The sequence below is a fragment of the Cydia pomonella genome, chromosome 16, assembly GCF_033807575.1.
Source record: "Cydia pomonella isolate Wapato2018A chromosome 16, ilCydPomo1, whole genome shotgun sequence".
NCBI lineage: Eukaryota > Metazoa > Arthropoda > Insecta > Lepidoptera > Tortricidae > Cydia > Cydia pomonella.
The window spans coordinates 7,633,839-7,656,836 of record NC_084718.1 but is presented as its reverse complement, the minus strand read 5'-3'; the positions used below and the strand labels follow the sequence as shown (position 1 = coordinate 7,656,836).

Below are 22,998 nucleotides of genomic sequence, written 5' to 3'. Positions count from 1 at the left end.
AACCAAGAGATGAAAGGCACCCATCTCTGTCGAGGTAGCTTGGCGCTTGAGAGCGCCAATAGTTCGAGACTGAAGACCCGAGTGAAACACCCTACTTTTCATTTTGAATACGAGGCAAGTAAAATACATGTGCATAAAAAAAAAACACAGCTATAGACTTCAGTAGTATTTCTTAAAAGTACGTTCAATTAACAATTTAGGTAAAATATCATTATTTATAGAATGGGGAGTGAATCAAAAGAATGGAAATTGTACAACAAATCCATTTAAAACCAAAATTTTAATGCTTATCGTAAAAACAAGACAACTTAGAAAGTACAGTGTTCTAGAGCAGTAACGTATTATTTTCTGCACACTTTTTAGAACAACAACGACCTACTTTCAGAGCATGAGAAATGAAAAAGTAATAAAACGCACATCCTTATATTTTGAAAGTCGGTTGATGAAGTGTTTTAGCAAATTGTAATTATGGCTTTGGGTTCTAAATGACAAAAGCCAAAATTTCAAGATAGGTAGTACCATGCGACACTGTAAATATGAGAGTTAATTTATGTTATCATCATTAAAGATAAGTTTCCTCTAAAAACTTCGTTGTTCATCACTTTGGATGGTTTCAGCCAGCAGTTACAGCGAAATGTTGTTGAGTGTTTCCATTTCTTCTGTGATGCTTTATTTGAGGGATCCTCTAAAATTTTGGTACCAGGCCTATCCGCTATCAATATTCCTGCGTGTTTGCTTCACTGTCACTTGCCCTAGGCGAACACTCGCAGTGATGAGAATACTTCCTGAAATGTAAAACCACTAGCTTCGGGTAGGGTAGCTTCTAATAAATGACGTCGCCCGCATTCCTTGCATTCTTATTTAACTGGCTGATTGTGCGATCTTGTTTATGTGTCGGGGTGTTTTTAAGATTAAAAGTTTTAATCTATGGTTAGGGGAGTGCCTTATTGTTTTTTATACGGTCGATTAAATAAATCCACCAGTAAACTGGTATCCATAGGAATGGAATTTTTCAACGAAAACGTTAAGTACCACAAACTTTTCAATTCAATTCGATTCAAATGATTTATTTGTAAACATAGGAAACAGTGTTGGTAAGTACAAAAAGTACGTGTGAACGCTTTATTTCGCCGACAGGCATACAAATTTGAAATTAAGTATACACCATACACCATACCAATTAAAATACATTGTTGCATGCAATTATACTTAACTAAATAAAAAATATATATTAATCAATTTTACAATAATATTCATAATTGTGAAACGTAGTTGTATACTTAGTTCATAATTGCGCGTATTACAAATTCATAATTATTTATTAAATTTTATTCATATTTTTATGTCAATAAGACATGCATAATATATACAATACAATTACTTACAGGCTAATTTAAAGTGTCAACGAATAACTCTGGCAACGAATAATAGCACTGAGAAAATAATAATTTATTTAAGTCATTTTTAAACAGGTACAATGGTTTCATTCTTAGAGCTATAGGAATTTTGTTAAAAATCTTACTCGCCAGACAAAGGTTGTGAGCGCGGTTAAGAGGTCTGTTAAGAGGTCTCTTTTTGGGAGGTTTATTGCTTATACCGTGTATGATACACGACTTTAGCAAAGTTCTACTCGGTAATACCTAATTTCACAATATGTCACGTCTTCAAACAAAAGATACTACATTGTCGCATGCTATAAGGACGCGCTGACGGGTTATTCGTTTAAAGATATAAGCAAATTTCGTCCTTAAGCGACAATTTTCATTAAGAATGTCACATTATTATTTAAAAAATATATTATGAGGCAAGTTACATAACCACATAACCTGGACAGCCTAGTCTATGCTGCACTAAGCCTGCAGTTGGCTGCAGTTTTATCCTGATACACAGTTCTCCCCTATTTCCTCAGATAAAGTAACCAGCCCTACGCGGCGTCAAGCACACTCCGAATTCAGATCGTGTCCCACAATCAGGACATCCGGCGTCCGTCTTGTGTCCAAGACGCCATTTGAATATCACCTAGGGTCGGACGGTCGGATATTACATTTGCTAACCCATTTGTAACCGTCACTGGCCGTACGATCATTATCCTTGTATCCCTGGGGACGAGGCCCTTAGGAATTTGTCCCTTTGCACCATTGATTCCCTTCTCTTTAAAATTGGTCCGATAATCGATGTTATTGGGAATGGCAGGGCGGAATTTTTTATTAGTCGTGCAGATGTGACGCGAATGTGTGATTGACTAAATCAGGGGCTCACGATGTATTTTGAGTCGAGCCTTCATTGAAAAATATTGGTATTCTCTTTAATTCTTCTGGTGGTACAATCCCAAGAAAATCTGCAACTCTTTTTTACTTATAAGGGACTATGCCTTGCCATCTCAGAATTTCAACCTTGGGGGCATTTTAGAAAGCGAGTGAGTCGTGAAATTGGTTTTGAAGAATCAAACCTTCTCAAAGGCCTAAAGTTACAAGTACTAGATATAATAATATACGTTTTCACTTCACCTATTCGGAAAAGGACTTTCTTCCCTGCTAGGAGGGATCAAAATGGCACTTTTTTCCCTGCTAGGAGGGATCAAAATGACAATTTTCTGTTCTAGGACACTATTTTACTTTTTTCATAGAGTTTTTGTTAAGCTTAAAATATTATCGCTGCGCGCGTGGTTCATTTATAAAATCCTTTGATTCGTTCACGAAATGTACGCCTACGCAGTAAATATATCATTTTGGTCCCTTGTGACACAATCTACTATTTCTATCTTCATGGTTTGAAGCAAAACGAAGTTGTTATTGTTTATTCTATTTCTCATTATTAAGTTTAGTGCGAATCTTTACTTTTTTGAACCAGTTGTTGTATTGGTTATCTAATCGAATTTCCGTTTTATCAGAAAGAGTACTTTCATCAAAACCCCGATCTACTCAACTGTACGGACATCAAGACAGACATGTAACAGCCAGTAAAGGGTGTAACGAGCTCTTGTACTCGCACGATGGCAACCCCGCAACCCTACAAGCTTTATTATTTACGACTGAGCCCTTTATATGTTTTACGCTAAGATTTTATTGCGATCGTATTCATGAGCCCAATGTTCACCGGAATCACGACTGTGTTTTGTTTTTGAATTGTTTTGATTTTCTAAATGTTGTAGGGATGTGAAAAGTTTAATTTTGGTGTTAGGCATATATACTAACGTAACTGTCAATATATGTAAAATTAATTATAGCTACGGGAATCATCGGTTTAGAGTATTCTACTTAAATATGTACGCAGTAAAAAAACCGGACAAGTGCGAGTCGGACTCGCCCAACGAGGGTTCCGTACTTTTTAGTTGTTATAGCGGCAACAGAAATATATCATCTGTGAAAATTTCAACTGCTAGACAGTTCATGAGATACAACCTGGTGACAGACAGACAGCCAGACTGGCAGCGAAGTACGGAACCCTACAAAACATCACTGCTGTCAGATAACATATAATTATATAAACCAAAAACCTGTAGGTTTATGTAGACAATAACAAAAATCAGTAAAATAAAAAATAAAAACAGTTAAAATATTTGTTGCAACGTAACAGTCGTGACTTCATAACCCGTCTGTAGCTAAGATTAAAATCTCCCTCATAACTTATCAATAAAAACGGCGGCATTATAAACAAATTGTCTATACATTTACGACAAAGAGTAACCACGGCGACATGTTACCCTGGCGGAATTAGGTTTAACATCACGATCGACATATCGACAACCACTATTACAAAACGTCTTATCCTCTAAATATGATGCTATTGTTCCTATACTTATGTTGCTTCGCTTCAGAAACACCAGCATAGATGTGGCGTAGGGATCTGCAACAACAATGGATATTCAGAGATCACTTATAAAATGGTTAGAATAAGACTGTAGTCGCTTGCGTTAGACGCTTTGGGAACTTAAGACATTCTCAAAAGGAGTATGTTATCGACAACTGCATTTGAAAGAGGAAGTGCCTATAAAGTGGGTTGTGGGGAGTTACGGCGTTTTAGATGCGAGAGATAAAGCGCTGTAACGGCCTATTTGCGCCCCCGGCAAGGGGTGTAAGTATTATCGCCGGTGTGTTAACCTTAGTCTTAGGAAATACGAGTACGTATCCATTTTATTTGGACTTGTGAGAATGAGTTATTTACGTTTATTTTTTTGGCCTCAATGCAAAAAGTAAATAGAACCACTAGGAGTGTTTTTTTTTCATTTTTTTTCTGTCTAATTTTAAATTTCGATTGTTAAATGTACAGTAAAGATATCAATGCGCACAATTTGGCAATAAGGCCGTGTATTTATACATGTTTGTGCCAAATTTTTCGCATTTATATTCTAGACTATGAATATAGTGAGTGCGGCAGACAGTTTAGGGGATGATGATGAATATGACCGCCAATATACACCGTGTTGTTTTTTGATTTCCATTAATTACAAGGGCGCATTCCTGAGTTTAAATTAAGTAACTTTCTCAAAGACACCGGTATTCTAATTAACTCCATTTCGGATATAATCAATAATTTATTTTTATCTTATGTTTACTCTATTATTGTGAATTATTGAATTTTAGTAAGGAAAACGTATTTTTATTACAACATGACTTTATTGACTGACGTTTTATATTTCATCAAATAAACCAAAGAGTACATTTGACATATAACTTCAAAGAGGCTGAACATACCGCCCACCAAAATACTTATTTTATACTACCTATCTATGCTTGACTGTAACAAAAAATACATTAACATAAAAATGGCAACTGTTGTCACAAATCCTAATTTAATAAAATATTAAACGTAACACACATTACATGCACAATAACAGCATTTATAATATCATTATTTACTAATATCACTGTTCAATATTAGTCAGCAAACACAAATAAAGTACCTAACTTAAGTGAAATATAATTCAATCAGCCTGTCAAACGAAAACAATAAATACCTTCCTGTGACATTGCAAAGTTAACCGCCCACCATGAACCTATAGCGCTCTATGTCATTTTACTTGGCAATAAAATTAATTTGGATAATGGTCTTTTAATGACATTATCACCCTTACACTGAAGAGTAACAACTCGGACTAAATTGTCCGCCCCGGGATGTAGCTCCTTAATTTTACCCAATAGCCATTTGGTTGGAGGCATGTCATCTTCTTTGACAATAACAATATCTCCAATACAGGGAGACTTCACAGTGTCGTGCCACTTATATCGTTGTTGTAAAGTGTTAAGATACTCCACTTTCCACCTACGCCAGAAATCTTGCATTCTATTTTGTATGAACTGCCATCTAGTAAGCAAATTCACATTTCTTTCTTCATAGTTTATCTCAGGAACGTTGATTAAGGGTTCGCCAATTAGAAAATGACCAGGTGTTAATGGACTTAACGTTGCTAATGTTTCGTCCATTTTACACAAAGGTCGAGAATTTAAGCACGCTTCAATTTGAGCCAATAATGTCGATATTTCTTCATATGTCATTTTTGTATTACTACTTACTCTACTTACTTTTTTCATTGATCGCACACCAGCCTCCCACAAACCACCAAAATTTGGTGCTCTTGGTGGAATGAAGTGCCAGGTAGTTCCATCGTTAGCTAGTAGCTCTGCTATTTCACTCGCTATGTTTATTTTACCTTTGGAAAACATGTCCTTTAATTCTTTGGCCGCTCCTGTAAAATTTGTACCGTTATCGCTCCAAAGGTGAGCACAATGACCTCGCCTGGCAACAAACCTTCTAAATGCTGCAATAAATCCTTGTGCTGTAAGATCTGTAACCGCTTCTAAATGAATAGCTCTCGTGGACATACAAACGAATAGGCAGATGTATCCTTTCGTAGTCTTATAACCTCTCCCTTTGGAAGTCTTCAACTGTATAGGTCCAGCGTAGTCGACACCACTATTCAAGAAGGCGCGATGAGATGTAACCCTTGAAGCAGGAAGCTGGCCCATTAATTGTTGTTGTGTTCTTGCTTTGTCTATTATACAGATTTTGCAATTTCTTGTTACTTGTCTGACAGCTGATTTCAAACTTATTATCCAGTACTTGCTGCGAACGTATGTCATCATCTGTTGTATGTCACCATGTAATGTTTTTATGTGAGCTTCATTTACTAATAATCTTGTAATGTGTTGTTTGCAAGGAATAATGATAGGGTGCTTCTCATCTTCTGATATTTGTGCATTACTAAGCCGCCCTCCAACTCTTAATAAGTTATTTTCGTCTAAATAAGGTCCAAGACTAATCAAGGAGCTCTTGTTCTTTATTTTACCGTTTTCTTTCAGATCTTCTATTTCTTGGTCATAAACCAGGCATTGATAATATTGGATGCATCTGTTTTCGATGTTATTGAGTTCCGCTGCTGTTAAATACCTTTCTCTATTTGAGTTACCAGTATGATTTCGAAATCTAAAACACCATGCTAAGACTCTCTTCAATTTGGACATAGATGAGAATGTTTCCCAAACTGGATTATCATCTAATCTTACATGAAATATCTTCTTTATCTCGAGGTCAGTGTATGGTATTTTGGTTCTTTCAAAATCTATTTTTTCACATTTAAGCCATTTAGGTCCCGTCCACCATATATCACTGTCGGCCATGTCTCTTGAACTTACACCCCTTGAAGCGAGATCCGCTGGGTTGTCTGTTGACGGAACATGTCTCCATTTGTCGTGGTCGATGAGTTGGATGATGTCTGATACTCTATTACCGACAAACAACTGCCATCGACTTGGTTGAGACTGTAGCCAAGACAACACTACCATTGAATCCGTCCAAGCATATATATTGTCCATCGAAACCTGTAACAAATCTGACATTTCTCTTAGAAGTTTCGCTGTCAATACTGCAGCACATAACTCTAATCTCGGTATAGTCAATTGTTTCAAAGGTGCTACCTTTGTTTTTGCTGCAAGCATACTAATATGTACAGTATCATTTTCATCTATCACTCGAAGGTAGACTACACCTGCATATGCAACAGAAGATGCATCCGCAAAACCATGAAGTTGAATATTCTTGCTACGAGAAGTTATTTTGATCCAGCGTGGTATCTGTATTGATTGAAGTTCGTTTAACTTTTCACGGTAATTTCGCCACTCCTCGACAACTTCAGGTGGCAGTTGATCATCCCAGCTCAGATTATATAGCCATAGTCGTTGAATCATCACCTTAGCTGTTATTATTACAGGAGCTAACCATCCGAATGGGTCGAAGAGACTTGCGACTTCTGATATTATCTGTCTTTTCGTTGTCGGGATTCTAGATTGTGGTAAGTTTACTGTAATTTTGAAAACATCTTTCTTTCTGTCCCACGTAAGTCCCAATATCTTTATAACCCTGTCTAATTTAATTTCAATTTTGTTTTCAGGTTCTTCACATGTTCTCCCTTGTTGGAGAAACTCGAGGAGCTCTTCAGAGTTACTTGACCATTTCTGCATTTCAAACCCGCCTGCCTTTAACAGACAGTTAATCTCTTGGCAAAGTTTCTTAATTTCAAACTTATCCTCATGTCCGGTCATCAAATCGTCCATGTAGAAACTGTTTTTTACTACCGATGCCGCACTTGGGTAAGTGTGTGCTTCATCCTCGGCCAATTGATTGAGTGTCCGAACAGCGAGATAAGGTGCAGCAGCAGTTCCAAATGTAACAGTAAGTAATTTGTAGCTCTCCATTTTTTCGGAAGGTGTATCTCTCCAAACGATCCGCTGTAAGTCTGTGTGTTTGTCCGTCATCCACACCTGTCGATACATCTTAACAATGTCTCCAATTACACATATTCTATGAGCTCTCCAGCGAATTACTAGACTTCGTAAGCCCGGCTGCAGTGTGGGCCCTATCATCATAGCGTTGTTTAATGAGACGCCATGAGAACCTTTTGCTGAAGCGTCAAAAACAACACGAACCTTCGTAGTGTCTCTAGTCTCCTTGATAACAGCATGATGTGGAAGGTACACTGCTGCATCATCGTCTTCCACTTCAGTTCTCTTCATGTGACCTAATTCCAGGTACTCATGTATGACTTTTGCGTATTCCTTCTTCAAATGATCATTTTTCTCAAACTTCCTTTCCAGCTGTTTGAATCTCAAGGTTGCTTGCTGTTTGGTCTCTCCGCATGACTTCACAGTATCCTCCACGCTTTCTTTCAACGGTAGGTGTACTATATATCTTCCAGTGTCATCTCTTTTTGTAGTTGTTTTGTAAATATCTTCGCATAATTCTTCTTCCTTTGACCATCCCTTCATGTTTGTATAACCTTCTGTTTCAACCTCCCAAAATTTCTTCAAAAGATTGTTGTCTTCCTCTACTTGGCGGAGAACATGAAAGCTCGCGTGTTTGTTAGGTCTGGAAGAAGTTGTATTAGTGTCCCCTGTCACAATCCAACCTAAGCGTGTATATTGTGCTACTAAATAGCCCGATCCCTTCATTAGCCCAGATTCCAGAATTTTGCCATAGACCTCTGCACCGAGAAGAATATCAACTCTACCCGGAATATTAAAGGTGGGGTCAGCTAACTTTAACTTTGCATCATCAAGTTGAGGCCACGGTTTACAATTTACTTCCCTAGCTGGTAAGCTACGAGTAATAGATTTTAGTACATATGCATTTACCTTGACGACGAAATCGGGCTCATACCTCGACGAGATTTGTAGTTCCACCTTATTTTTTATGCACACGTTACCTTCTTCAATTCCTGAGACTACTCCGCTAATTGTCGTTTTCTTCAAGTTTAACATCTCGACAACTCGAGCTGTGACGAAGGATATTTCAGATCCCGGGTCAATGAACGCTCGACACACTTGCGACGGTCCACACTTCGATGCTACATCTACTAACGCTGTAGCTAACATAATGTTTTTCTCAGTTGCTTCTTTATTTGGTCTAACGTGCGCAACTACCTTTGAGTCATCTAAGGTCATGTCAACTTTATTGTTTTCTTGCATTTCTTCAGCCGGTTTTGAATCTCGATGCAGTAATGAATGGTGACGTCTCTTGCACACTTGGCACGATGACTTCTGTCTACATCGCCACACTGCATGATTGGGTATGAGGCAGTTAAAGCAGAGATTGTTTTCTCGAACAAAGTTGTATCTGTCATCTAATGGTTGCTTCGCGAATTGTTTACAGTTGAAAATGTAGTGATCTTCTTTACAAAATGCACATTGTATCTCTAAACAAGCATCATTGGCTGTGACATGGAACGTCCTTGAGGCGGCTGGTTTCCAACTCTTATTATCTGGTTCTACCATTTCTAAAGTTCTGAACCGAGTTTCTAGGAAAGACTTCAATCTTTCGAAAGTTGGAAATATTGATGAATCTTCTCCATTTATTAACTCTTCCCAATATTTATGGCTATCAGTATCCAATTTTGAAACAATGATGTAAATTACAATGGCATCCCATTGAGATATGGGTAAACCGAGATTTTTGAGAGAGTTCAGACATTCGACAGACGTGTCGAGCAGTTGTTTCAAAGCGGTGGCTGATTCTTTGACAATTGTCTTCTGGCCAAAAAACCTTTTAAAATGGCAATTTGCGATGTACCTTTTATTATCGTACCTTTTCTTCAAAATAGTCCATGCTTGTTTGTAATTTTCGGCGGTAATTGAAAATTGTCTTAATAGGTATTCCGCGTCACCTTTCAGGTTAACTTTGAGGTAGTGCATGCGTTGCACATCATCTAGCGAGTTATTTTTATGAATTAAGGTGTTAAACAAATCGTGGAAGGATTGCCACTCCGTGTACTCACCGCTGAAAGTCGGAATAGTAATACGGGGTAATTTTATATCACTGCTTGACGCTTGATTGCCTGAACTATTTTCTGTAATTTGGCTGTCTCTTGTTTCGGCATTAAACTTCAGCAAAACTGTCTTTAATTCACCCTTATATATATAATAACGTTCTTCAAACGTGTCGTATAGATCTTCCGTAAAATAGGATAATTTGCATTTATCTTCCTTTGAAACGGCGGTTATCAACTTTTGATGGATGGATTTGAATTCCTTGTAGTTATTTTCCAATGTTTCTAGCCGCCCTTGTACGTATCCTACAGTAATTCTTTCCTTTGGCGACTTTTTGAAATTAACGTGGGCCTTTTCTGTTGTTTCTAAGCTGTCTTGTTGAAGTGTTATAAGACTTATAAGTTTCTCGGCTGTTGACATATTCAATATGAATTTCGAAAATTTTATCTAAAGTACGTAAATGTAACGTGCACTCTTTTTACACAACTTTACTATTCTGTTTATTTCAACTATCCGGTTCGGTTTTGGACCATGTTTACTCTATTATTGTGAATTATTGAATTTTAGTAAGGAAAACGTATTTTTATTACAACATGACTTTATTGACTGACGTTTTATATTTCATCAAATAAACCAAAGAGTACATTTGACATATAACTTCAAAGAGGCTGAACATCTTATAAGGCTCCAACGAGCGTGTACACTTGCCTTAGGGCCTGTTTACATATTGATTAGTGTTTAGTACGAGTGTGTACATTTGCTACTAAACGTAAGTAGTATCTCGGACGCTTGATGTTCGAAATGACATTGATATATCACAGTTTTCAATTGTTTGGTTGAATTAAATGTAATAGCCGTGTTACAACAACGCTATATGCTACATTTAATTACTTTTTATAAAAAAAAGAAAAAAAAACTATACCATTTAGTTTCCTTAAACGTACTTACCCATACCCCGGAGTTAACGGAATTCAATAAAAACAAGGTGTATAGGTATTTTTCTATAATTTTGATTTATCTTAAAACAGACAAACATCAAAGAGGCATATAGAATAAAGTTTCACCTAACCAACCGTGGCGAAGGGAGCACTACTTATTTCCATAAACGACTGAAATGCGTCGAGTAAACTTAAATTGGTACAAAAGGTTGTCGATACATGTTATTCATGTATGATGTCTCGTACATACATTCGTTGCTATTTTTTTTCAAATCTATAAAAGAGAAAAACGAAGCATGTGTACAAGTACTTACAATACGACGTATTAATCTACATACTACTTAAATCTAAAAACACACTCAGACCATTATAATCATTTTTGTTACTTATTTCTGCTGAGTGTACAACTACTTCATATAAATATTTCTAGACTAGAATTAAGAATTTTCCTAAATAGGCTTTCAGATTTCAGATTTCAGATTTTTATTCATAAAACATAGTATTTTACATGTCAAAATTAGGTTGGTACATAAAACAATTTCTTTACAGAAAATTAGACACATAAGTTAAGTAGGCGTTTAACAGGTACATACATATTATTTTTAATGCCTGCAAGTATTATTTTCTAAGTATTAGGTACAAAAAAAAAACAGGTTTAGTTTAAAATTTATAATTTCGGGTCGCTACACGTCTCGACAAATTCGTCAATAGTATAGCAAGCAAGATTTGTTAATAACGTTTTTAGACGATTTGCAAACGAGATATCGCTTCGTACTAGTTTTAACTCGACTGGTAGTGAGTTATATAATTTTGCACCCATGACACCAAGCGACCCTCGAGTCTTTGCGAATCTGCAACGCGGCACGATTAAAAAATTACTTCGACGGGTACTGGAGTGAGTGGTGTATGTGTTCAGGTTTGCTCTCACATATTTGCAGGCGTTTAATATATATACGCTAGGCAGGGTGATGATCTTCGACTCCTTAAACAGATCCTTAGCGGGAATGTCGTACGCCTTTCTCATTATAATTCGAACAGCTCGTTTCTGCATTCTAAAGGCCCTGTCTCGATCGGCCGCGGTGGCCCATAAGTCGACACCTTGGATTAGTAAAGCATGGAAATATCCATAGTATGCCTTTTTAATATTTTTGAATGACAAACTTGGTGCAAGTCTCGAGAGCGCATAGCATGCTGACGATAACTTTTCACATAAGAGGTCAATGTGAGAGGACCATTTTAGTCCGGAATCTATAGTGAAGCCTAAATATTTTGCCGTATCAACCTGAGGTACGCTGGTATTGCTGGGTTCCGGGGCTGCGATCGCTTTACCAGTAAAAAAAACAAGTACTTTCATAAAATAACGTGCTTTTCATATTCTCTTTCCCTACTAGTATGTAGGTAAGCAAATAATGCGTATAGATATTGCGTACTGTGTATACAGTAACAATCCCGCGCGGAAGTGGGCCCGGCTAGTTCGATTGTCAAAGCAAATTGCGCTTCAAAACGCGTTCACTTTCATGTTTTCCCTTTTTCATGCGATGTCTGTGAAAAATGGAATAGTTAGGGACGTATGCGACCGGGAGGAATGCAGCATTGTTTAAGTAACACGTTTTTAGACACCATGTCACAAAATGTGCTTCGTTTTTTAACTTGAAACTATCAATAAATAAACTTACCCTGTATAGTACATACATATTTCATTCAGTTTTCATTTTCATATCTAAATATACATGGTGTTACATGAGGAAACCGAAAGATTTTAAACACGCACTTCTAGAGGCCAAAAGAAGGAAAAAATTTTATATGAGTTTAAGTGAATTGGGCCTCAGAAGTGCGTGGTTAAAATCTTTCGGGTTTCTCGTGTTACACCGTGTATACATTTTGCTTATATATAGTCTAACGTTACATGCTATGGTAACCACTTACAATTCAGATGAAAACATCGAATATTAGCTAAAGGTATATGATATAGAATATTTTACTTTAGGCATCTCCCGATATATCCCATCTCATATATCCTTAGTATAACTAATTTAGACATAGCGTTTTCCTCATTTCTGATAATAAATTCTAATTCAAGACATTTTATTACAGGTCTGGCCATTTAAAATGTCTGCGTCATCGATACTACACCGGCAAACTGAAGCCGAATTCAGCACGAGGTTTTTTACATCGGACATGTGACAGACCATGTGTTCATAGACAAGTGAATGTGCAGAACAATAAAGTGTTTAGACGATGCATTTATCGAGTGAAGTGACGTCGACTACAAGCGGGTTGGGGCATGAAGCGCCGTCGTCTAGTTATGGGGCGTTACCAAGCCAGCCGTTGACGGCTGAGCTGCTAGCTGAGCGGACTCTGGAAGGCCTGCTGGCTGATCATCCAGGCGAGCTGGTTAAAACTGGCAGTCCACATGTGGTAAGTTATGTGACATCCTGTGCTTAGATTATTAATTTATGAAGCAAAGTGATGTCGAAGATGCTGGTTAGGGCATATGTAAGGCGCCATTTTCTAGTTATGGGGCATTACCGAGTGGGCAGTTGTGATAGCTGAGCTGCTAGCTGACCGGACGCTGGAAGGCCTGCTGTCTGATCATCCAGGTGAGCTGGTCAAGACTGGAAGTCCACATGTGGTAAGTTCTGTAGCTAGGCAATTAATTTAAGGAAGCAAATTGATGTTGAAGAAGGTCTGGTTGGGGCTTAAGGCGTCATCTTCTAGTTATGGTGCGTTACCGATGCAGCAGTTGAAAGCTGAGCTACTAGCTGAGCGGGAGTTTGCTTGCTGTCCATCCAGGCCAATCCACAAAATATTGAAAGCACTTTTTGATTTATCCTTTATGGGTTTGTTAAGCGAATTGGGTTACTTATCTTGCTTTTCAGTGGGATTTAAAAAGAAAATGAATACAAATGTAATAAGTACCTGACTGAATGTCTACTTAAATATTCTATTGTCAATCTATGTAAGAACACTGAGAACCCTTGTGTGATAAGCGCAATAAGCGCATGCTCTATGCCTCTTCTGATGTTTTACTAACTTACCATTCTCTTTTCCCAGGTTTGCACAGTCCTACCTCCACACTGGCGCTCCAACAAGACCCTCCCCGTAGCCTTCAAGGTAGTGGCCCTTGGCGACGTGGGCGACGGCACCCTGGTCACAGTACGAGCAGGGAACGATGAGAACTGCTCCGCGGAGCTGCGGAACTGCACTGCGGTGATGAAGAACCAGGTCGCCAAGTTTAATGACCTGAGGTTCGTTGGGAGGAGTGGGAGGGGTGAGTCAGAATATGTTTATTGTGTACTAGAAGCATTATTATTTTTACTGACCATTTTTCATATCCATAATGACAAAATAAAAACAGTAGACATTTTCGCAAAATGCTTCAGTAGTAGTTTTGTTAGTGAGCCCTTGAGATGGCGACGGTATCATGAAGACAGTGCAAACTATTAGAACTGCTTCGCAGCTGGACGAGGAACTATGGCATGGCAGTTATATGCACCTAGTCGCTAAGTTCTCAATAATCAGAATGATTGGAATGGTAGTCGCGAGCTAGACTTACTTTAGTGATTTATCTAATGAGTCAACCGCGGAAGAAAAGTCGTGTATGATTTGCAGGTATATTTATTTGTTTGAAAAATGGTTTCTTATTTTAACCAAGGTTAAAAAGGTTTAGCGACAAATAACCTCGTAGGCACTTTGTTTGGCATACCGAATTTAAAATCCTCTTATATCATAAAGGAAGCTATGGCACACCTGTTATAAATAATTACCTACTTACTCTTTGAGCAACCTCATCCATCAAGCTCTTTACAGATTTATCTCAGATCAATTACCCCATTGACTTAATATCGCGCAAAGAGAGCCCGTTCAAATATTCACCAGCCTGGCGCTCCGGGCTTTGTCTTGAGTGCTTACTTAGGGGAGGTTTTTTATGAGTATGTCTGAATTATCGTAAACATTCATATTTGTTTGTATAGGAACCGGGTTTAAGATGTGGAAAAGTCTCTTGTGTTTAAAATAGTTGAATTTACTGGAAACTTCGTTAACATTAAATAAGTAGTTAAACTTAGTAGTTTCTCCAAAGCTCTATAATTTATGAATGACATATATGTAAGTAAAAAGTTATTATTTTGCTTCTCTTTTTATATATATTTGATCTTCGAGGTCAAGATGCTGAACTTCAGTTTCAAAATTAACGAATCTTTTATGAATAATCTTAAAATATTAGGAAAGTGCAGAAAAATAAAATAACGGAGGAGATGGCTACTTACAGTAATAATATATACTAATCTATGACTGCCGTTTTTATGTAAGTTTTCTAGACAAATGTATCATCTTGGTTGGCTTGGTACTTAGGTTGTCAATAATTATGATTTCTAAACGATAGTGTAGTATATTTTGACATAGGTTCAACAGCAACACTCATTTCTGATTATTGGTGGACCTTATGTTTTTACTATAAGCCTTACGAATTGTCAGTTCAAAGCATAGAGAACTCTTATAAAACTATTCTATGTCAATTACTGCCTTCGGAAAGTTACCAAAACTGTGATATTTCCACATGAAAAATCAGAAACTTCTCTCATTTTTGGATTGGATTTGAAATTTTCCATTACCAAAATGAAAGTTTGCCTTATTTCCTGTGAAATTTTCCAAAAAATTCCGGGATACTTCTAGCTTTTTGGAAACTTCCCGCGACTTACACATCTGTAATGTCAATGGTTCACAGTCTAGGCGATACCTCTACCTACCAGCTAATATACTGTGACACAATGCCTTGGGGTTAATGCGCGGTCAACCGCCCCGGCGTGACGCGAGTCGCGGCACTTCTAGTGATTCCCGACGGCTAAGACTTGGAGACAGCTACCGTTTAACTCATTGCTCTAAGACACGTCAACAATTTTCTAAAGATACGAAACTGATTGTCAAATGTGAAGACGTTTTTGATTGTAGAAACATCAGTTTGGACACTGACATATCTAATCCATATCGTATCATTAGAATCTTTAGCTAATGTTTGATGTATCTTGAAGTTCGAATCCAGTCGTTAAACATTAGGTAGTTGGGGCAGGTTTTCTAGTTGAAGATTGGTACTAAATCTAGTTTAAAATTTGACCCCCGTATTCATAAAACTTTACAAGCCTCAATTACCTAAATTAGGTTTTATGTCTTTCTTAAAAACACATTGTCAAAATGACAGAAAGGGAGCGTGCATGAACTGTAGGAGGCAGCACAGGAGCCGTCAGATTTTTGGCGCGAGGCGTAAATATGATGTTTATTGTTCCGATGTAGCCCACAAGATGGCAGAACCTACTATGCACAAGAAAACACTTGACGTGTAAATGTACATGTTTTTGGTTCCGATTCAGGCCACAAGATGGCAGACCCTCCAATGCGCACGGTCCCTATAAATAACGCCAAAATAGTAATGTTTACTGCAACTGGGAAAATAGAATTGAATGCAGCCGAAACTCAAACCATATGAACATTATGAACTTCTTGGTTCTCACCAACACTCCTCGAATTGAATGGTATACTTACCTAATAATTCTTTGTACATAATTATGGGTCCCAAATTATTAAAGATGCTTCGATTTAGTGCTCTCAACTATTTTGTCTATTTTTTACTTCTTATGGCTTCTCTTTCTCTTTTAAACTTATATTTGTTCAATTCTACAAATAGAAGAGATTAATTCATACAGAAATTAGACTAGTATAAAACTCAAAGTCTGAACGATTTAACCAGCGAATTGTGAGGTTTGATTAATTTCGGATGCCACTCAAGAAAAATATTAATGTCTTTAAGGGTTCCGTACCTCAAAAGGAAAACACGGAATCATTATAGGATCACTCGTGTGTCTGTCTGTCAGTCCGTCGTCTATTCCAGCCGATTTGCTCCAAAACTACGTGTAGGACTTTAAATTATGTATCAACATCAGTCGGTGACCCAAAAACAAGCGAGTAATGTAAATCATGAATTTTAAACATGGCGACCATTTGCTGAGAATAAGTAAATAAAAAGTTTGAGTCGAAAAATAAAATACATTTAGAAAAAGTCCGGTGCTGGTTGGGCTACCCTTTGCTATACGCACTGATATGTGTAATGTTGCTAACCGTTGTGCAATTGGTATAATCGCCATAATCGGTTGAGTCGAGTGAAGTGCGGTCAATTGCCCCTTGCATTTGTACTGCTTCGCAGACGGATCACTATATACGACTGTAAGCCGTGCCTACTTTAGCGACAAATTTATTACTGTTATATTATAAGTATACGCAATGTTTTAAAGCCAGGCATACTGGTAAGTATGGTTAGGCTTGTCGCATCGATAACGACGATAGAATTTGTGACAAAGCGAAACAGTAACAGAAGTGTGTCATTTAGATTTCTTTATCAGTAAATCTTAGAGCGTTTTCAAGGTGTTATCCTATATCGGACGTATGATTGTAGTACATCCATATCAGCTGCGGGGGGGGGGGGGGGGGGGGGTCTGAAATTATCGGAAGTGTCTGTCTGATATCGGATGTCGGAAGGTCCATATGCGAAAGACAGATGTGAGAGTGCCCAGTGGTCAGTCTTTTATGAGTGGACATATTTGTTTGCCATGCACACACACAGATTTCTTAAATAAATACAGAAAAAAACATACGTTATACATTTTACTTCTATCCGATATCGGACCGGAAAATATAAAAACTTTGATAGGATGTGCAACCGGCACTATGGCACGACACAATTAATCTTGAACAAAATTGAGTCGATCCGCATTAAATAAAAGATTTCAGGGTCAACTCATATTTGACTAAAACTGACCACATTACCAAGATTGTTGTCACAGAGAAAGGGGTTATATAGGGGCACGTAGGTTTTCGTAATGTTCAGTAATGTTTGCAAATAAACCAATAAATTTTCGAGTTGTCAGAATAAGCCTCTTCGAGTGCGATGGGTATACGATTCAAAAACAGTTTCCCTGCATTCAATAATTTAGAATAGAATAGAAAAACGTTTATTGCAAAACCATCTACAAACAGCACCACATTAGTAAAAAAAAAAGCGAAAGAACGAAGATCTAATACTCTAAACAGTTATAACTACTTGTAACATAGGTTAGTATAGACTAACATGCAATAGTTACAGTGATGATGCTGCAATAGAGGCTACAAATGGACACCACTCAGCATATGCTCTAACATATATATGCTTCAGCGCTGGTCTTCCGTGGAGCCCAGGGCAAGAAGATAGCTCAGAACAGTAAAGGCAGTATCAGACAGTGATTTAGCAAGTAATATTTAATACAAGTTAGAAACTAATGCATGGAAAAAATTCAAAGCGGAAGTGAGTGGTTTGGAGCAGAATTACGGAGATTTTCGCAGTGTCCTAATACTTAACAAAACGCTGTGTAACTCGGTAGAAATAAGAAACTCTTGTTTCAGCCGAGATAATTCTCTCACTACGACTAGCATTACCTCGTCGCGCCCATCGATCAATCCAGAACAACGGAAAGCGCAAACTGAAACTTTAGGGTCGCAAACAGCCGAACTCATATTCAAATAGTGCACTAACGAAGGGGCAAGTTGTAAGAAATACTCAGATGGGGGCAGGTTGTCTGTTATTACAAGCTAGCGAGCGTGGGTGTGGGTAATACCAGAGTATTGTGATCTTGAAAGACACGGTGATTTCAGTGATTTGATTATGTTTGACCATTCTGTTAGGGGTGAATATGTAGATCATACTGATTTTTAGGGTTCCGTAGCCAAATGGCAAAAAACGGAACCCTTATAGATTCGTCATGTCCGTCTGTCTGTCCGATTATGTCACAGCCACTTTTTTCCGAAACTATAAGAGCTATACTGTTAAAACTTGGTAAGTAGATGTATTCTATGAACCGCATTAAGATTTTTACACAAAAATAAAAATAAAATAAATAAATTTTGGGGGTTCCCCATACTTAGAACTGAAACTCAAATTTTTTTTTTCATCAAACCCATACGTGTGGGGTATCTATGGGTAGGTCTTCAAAAATGATATTTAGGTTCCTAATATCATTTTTTTCTAAACTGAATAGTTTGCGCGAGAGACACTTCCAAAGTGAAAAAAATTGTGTCCCCCCCCCTGTAACTTCTAAAATAACAGAATGAAAAATCTAAAAAAAATATATGATTACCATGCAAACTTCCACCGAAAATTGGTTTGAACGAGATCTAGTAAGTAGTTTTTTTTAATACGTCATAAATGGTACGGAACCCTTCATGGGCGAGTCCGACTCGCACTTGGCCGCTTTTTTTTTACTGTAGGGCCAAAAATCGCAATAAATAAAGCTGGTGTAAAAATACAAAACGTTGAGATGGTACCATTTCGGTGTTGGCCCCATAGTAAAGTTGTTCAGTATGACCTATATATCCACCCCTCAGAATATGGTCAAATTTAACAAAAGCAGCCGTATCACTCACTTCGGCCACCATCATCAACCTTGTCGAGGGCGTCCTCTGATGACCTTAGTATTCTTGCATCTCATTCCGAGCGGGTTTAACTACTATGCTGGGTTTTGCTTGTCGCTTGTGACTTATCCCTACTTTTAGTTCGAAGATCAGCATAGTTGGTGATGCTATGCCGTTGAATATAGTTTTTTGTTAGACAATTGAACGTATATGTAGGTATTAGTTGCAGTGACTGCAATCAGAGAGCGCACTTACGCTGTACCGTCTGTAGATCTGGAGATTCACCCAACATCCCTGGTCGCTCGCCCCAATATACGAGTATAATTATGTACAGTCGCCATCAGATAAATCGGAGCGGCCGAGGTGCTCAAAAATATCTACACACGCACTCTAACGCCTTGACAATAGAGGGGTGTTCAGATATTTGTGAGCATCTTGGCCGCTCTGATATATCTGATGGCGACTGTTCAAATGAGATGCACTGCGAATGATAATAATAAAAATTCATTTGTTAAGTTGATCCATAGAGAAATAAGTAGTGCTCACTCCATGCATCAGTTTCCTTAATAAATAAATTGTATGGGATGCATTGTAAAGCATATTTATTAAAGAAGTTTAAAATTCGCTTATTTTTTATACTTATTAAGCTTAAATCTTTTTACAAATAAGGTTTGACAAATCTAGCTACATAAATGCAATTAATAGCAAAAGTAAAAGAAAAGCTTCTGAATAAAAGTTATATTCTCATATATTTAGATGATAAGTTTTAAGTGACATACAATATTGGTAGCTATGCCCTTGTTGGGGCATGAGGATGTTTGATTTATATGTTATTTAAAACCTATATTGTACAACATGAATGCAAATAAAGAAATTTGAACTTTGAGCTTACTTAAAACTTATTACAAATGGGTTCTTATCTATGTATGGCATGAGCACTCTAAGCTTACTAATATCTCTATGGTTGGGTTAATCCCTCCACTCCTGAGTTCTCGGTAAGCATTTGGAATGTCACCCAAAATGTTAGTTTAGGCGTGCTATCACAATTAGGGATCTCGTCAGTTTAACTTGTAATCTTAAGTGATGTACGCAGTTATGTAAAGTGGGATTGCTGTTTTGTTGAAATTAGAAACTAAGTTTATCCTATTGAAAAATTGTAGCCAAAGAATAGCTGCTGATTTCATGAGAAATTAAAAATAGGTTAGACATATTTTACAAATGAGAACGCATGTCAGTTAATGACCACATTTGTTAGGTATCTCTGACAGATGAGTCAGATGACATACCCACGTGTAGGTATATATTTTTTATCACGGTGTATTTACAGTCAAGTGTAAATATATGAGTCTACACATCTTACTCAAAAATATGTCCCATAGCATCTTATTCCATTGTAATAAGAGCGTAGTACCATATTTATGAGACGACTCTCTCGATACATATTTATGCAGCTGACTGTACTGCCATTACTTTTTAGCTCCCAATCACGATCTTCTAACATAGGCGATACCACGTTACAGTTATTGTATTTCGAAATTCTCCAGTTGGATTTTAAATTATTCTCACGTCTTACTTCAATTTCATTAATTTTTTGGCTCTCTGTGAAACACGAGACTTGAAAGAAACTGGTGAGAGTGCACAAAAAATGTTTAATTGTGATCGACACGTGCCAGAAAAAACACCGGCTCCCCAGGCAACATAATAAAAATGCTCATTAACATTTCCTTAAACAAACAAAAGCTTTCTGGTAGCACACGGAAAAAACCAATATAGCCCAGAGCGGCTAAAGTGGAAAAGAAGTTAAGAGGTGTCTATTTGTCACGTTCCTTCCTGAATAACGCTCTGCTTTCCAATTAAGGGTAAGCGCTCTCTTTGTTTATCTTAAATTGCGAGAAAATCTCACTCAAATTATCGAGTGAAAAGACAAAGGGGAGATCGGTGCCCCGCGAACATAACTTTTGTTTCGTTCCGGGATAAAAAGTTGGCTATCTGATGCCGAGGGACGGGGCGCGGGGAATTTTTAATAAGCGAAAAATTTAATGAGGGCCCCCAACGTTTTTTGCTCCGGTTTGCCGTGTCAGCGGGGAGCGGGCAGCCTTCACTTTCATTTAGCTAGGAATTATTAATTACAGAAAAGTTTCCATTGTAACAAACCGAATTGATGATTTAAAATAATAGGCTAAGTTGGGGCAAGTTCAAGGGAAAATTTATTTTATCTTTTCTTAAACGCGAGTAATTTTTTTTTCGTATTGTCGAATGATTGAAAATTCGCTTTTAATTCATTAGATGCAAGTTGCTCGTAGGTACTTTAATTTAAGTAACAAGTATGTAAAAATATCCTAAACTAGAGAGACTTGATTACTCAATCAATGTGGAATTCTACAAAACTCGTAATATTATACGTCGTCACTGTCATTCCAGTTTTGTCCATTACACGACCTAATAAAAATTCCAAATACCTATTCAATTGAATGAATCAAAGATTGAAAATTTAATTTCGCATTTAACTAACGATCCATCCTGCCTTATTATGCCTCCGTGCAGTAAGAGCCCAATTTACCGCACCAGTAGTCAAGGAGTGACATCTGCTAATCGATTGATTGACCCCCGCCTTCGAGTCGCGATAAAAAATACACCCTCACTCTGCCCCCACACGCGCGTCTTTAATTGGCTGACATTCAATTTAAAGTGTACTTTTTAATGTTTCTTAAAACTCTACATGTATGCAATAAATGACAATAAACATCACATATCAAGGTCGCGTTTTATGTAGCTAAGGCATCGTCCTAATACAACGCGACTACACGATTATCGGAAGTTCGCGCGAATTTTACGCGATCAAACATATTTATCTTGAATAGGTGTCCTAATTGGTCGCGCGATTGTCAATTCGGACACCTATTCGAGTTCAATAATGTTTGATCGCGCGTTCGCACGAGTAATCTTTGTGCGAACTTGCGATATTTGCGTAGTCGCGTTGTATTAGGACGACACCTAACAATAAAATAATGTTTTCAAGTGTAAAATGTATTTTAACACGCTTTTAGCTAAGGTTGCTGCGGCTTTAGACTGATTTTGCTGACTTTTTTATGGCTTGTGGCTCGGAGATTATCAACCTGTACACATACTTACTGCTGTTATTAAGGTTGGTCATTGTTTTATGCATATCCTACATAAACCAATTAAACATACTTCAAACTCTTGGAGCAAAGATTAAGTTGTAACACCTTTATGATACCTGCGCTAAACTAGACGTATCCGGTGATAAAAAGTTATAAGATTTTCTTTTAACTTCGCCTACAGTTTTCTATTCACTACCTATAGTTTTATCTAGTTATTAGTACCTAGTTGTTACTTGGTAACTCTTTGCATGTGAAAAAACGGGTTATTACTTTTTGTATTACTTGTGAAATCAAAGATTTTATAAAAATCTTCACTACATTTTACACGCATCGTCTAAAACCAGCACAATACCTCCTCTACGTATTTTTAAAGATATGAAGCTGCTTACCAAATACATCATACACCTCAACGCTCCTTATTTGTAAAGGCGGAGAGTTCAAAACTCTTTAGTTTACGTGCAATTTGCATCTGTGTCTGTGCCCTCCCTTGAAGGTGAAATTATTTTTGTAAAAGCCGTGGCGAAAAAGATCTCCGCCTCACCTTTCGTTATTAACTGGAGCCCCTTTGATACAGTTCACTCGGCCCTTCGCTCAACTAATGATTTTAAATTAGCCTTGTTATTTCAAAACATCTCGGCGGATATGTTGTGGGGTGTTTTTGTACTTTTGGAAGCTATTATATTGAGAGATGTTATATTGTTATACTTATTTGATAACTTTTTCATTTAAAAAGCTAGATTATACATT

At 37.4% G+C, this 22,998-nt stretch overlaps 1 protein-coding gene across 1 annotated transcript in view; it reads left to right on the top strand.

The window, feature by feature from the left end:
- The window catches only part of LOC133526279 (runt-related transcription factor 1), a 50,903-nt gene that overhangs the window by 4,705 nt on the left and 23,200 nt on the right, over nt 1–22,998 (top strand). Inside the window, exons 2-3 of the mRNA XM_061862830.1 lie at nt 12,791–13,114; nt 13,751–13,967. Of these exons, the coding sequence (XP_061718814.1) occupies nt 12,935–13,114; nt 13,751–13,967 (397 nt within the window). The 5' untranslated portion in view covers nt 12,791–12,934. The remainder of the gene's footprint in view (nt 1–12,790; nt 13,115–13,750; nt 13,968–22,998) is intronic.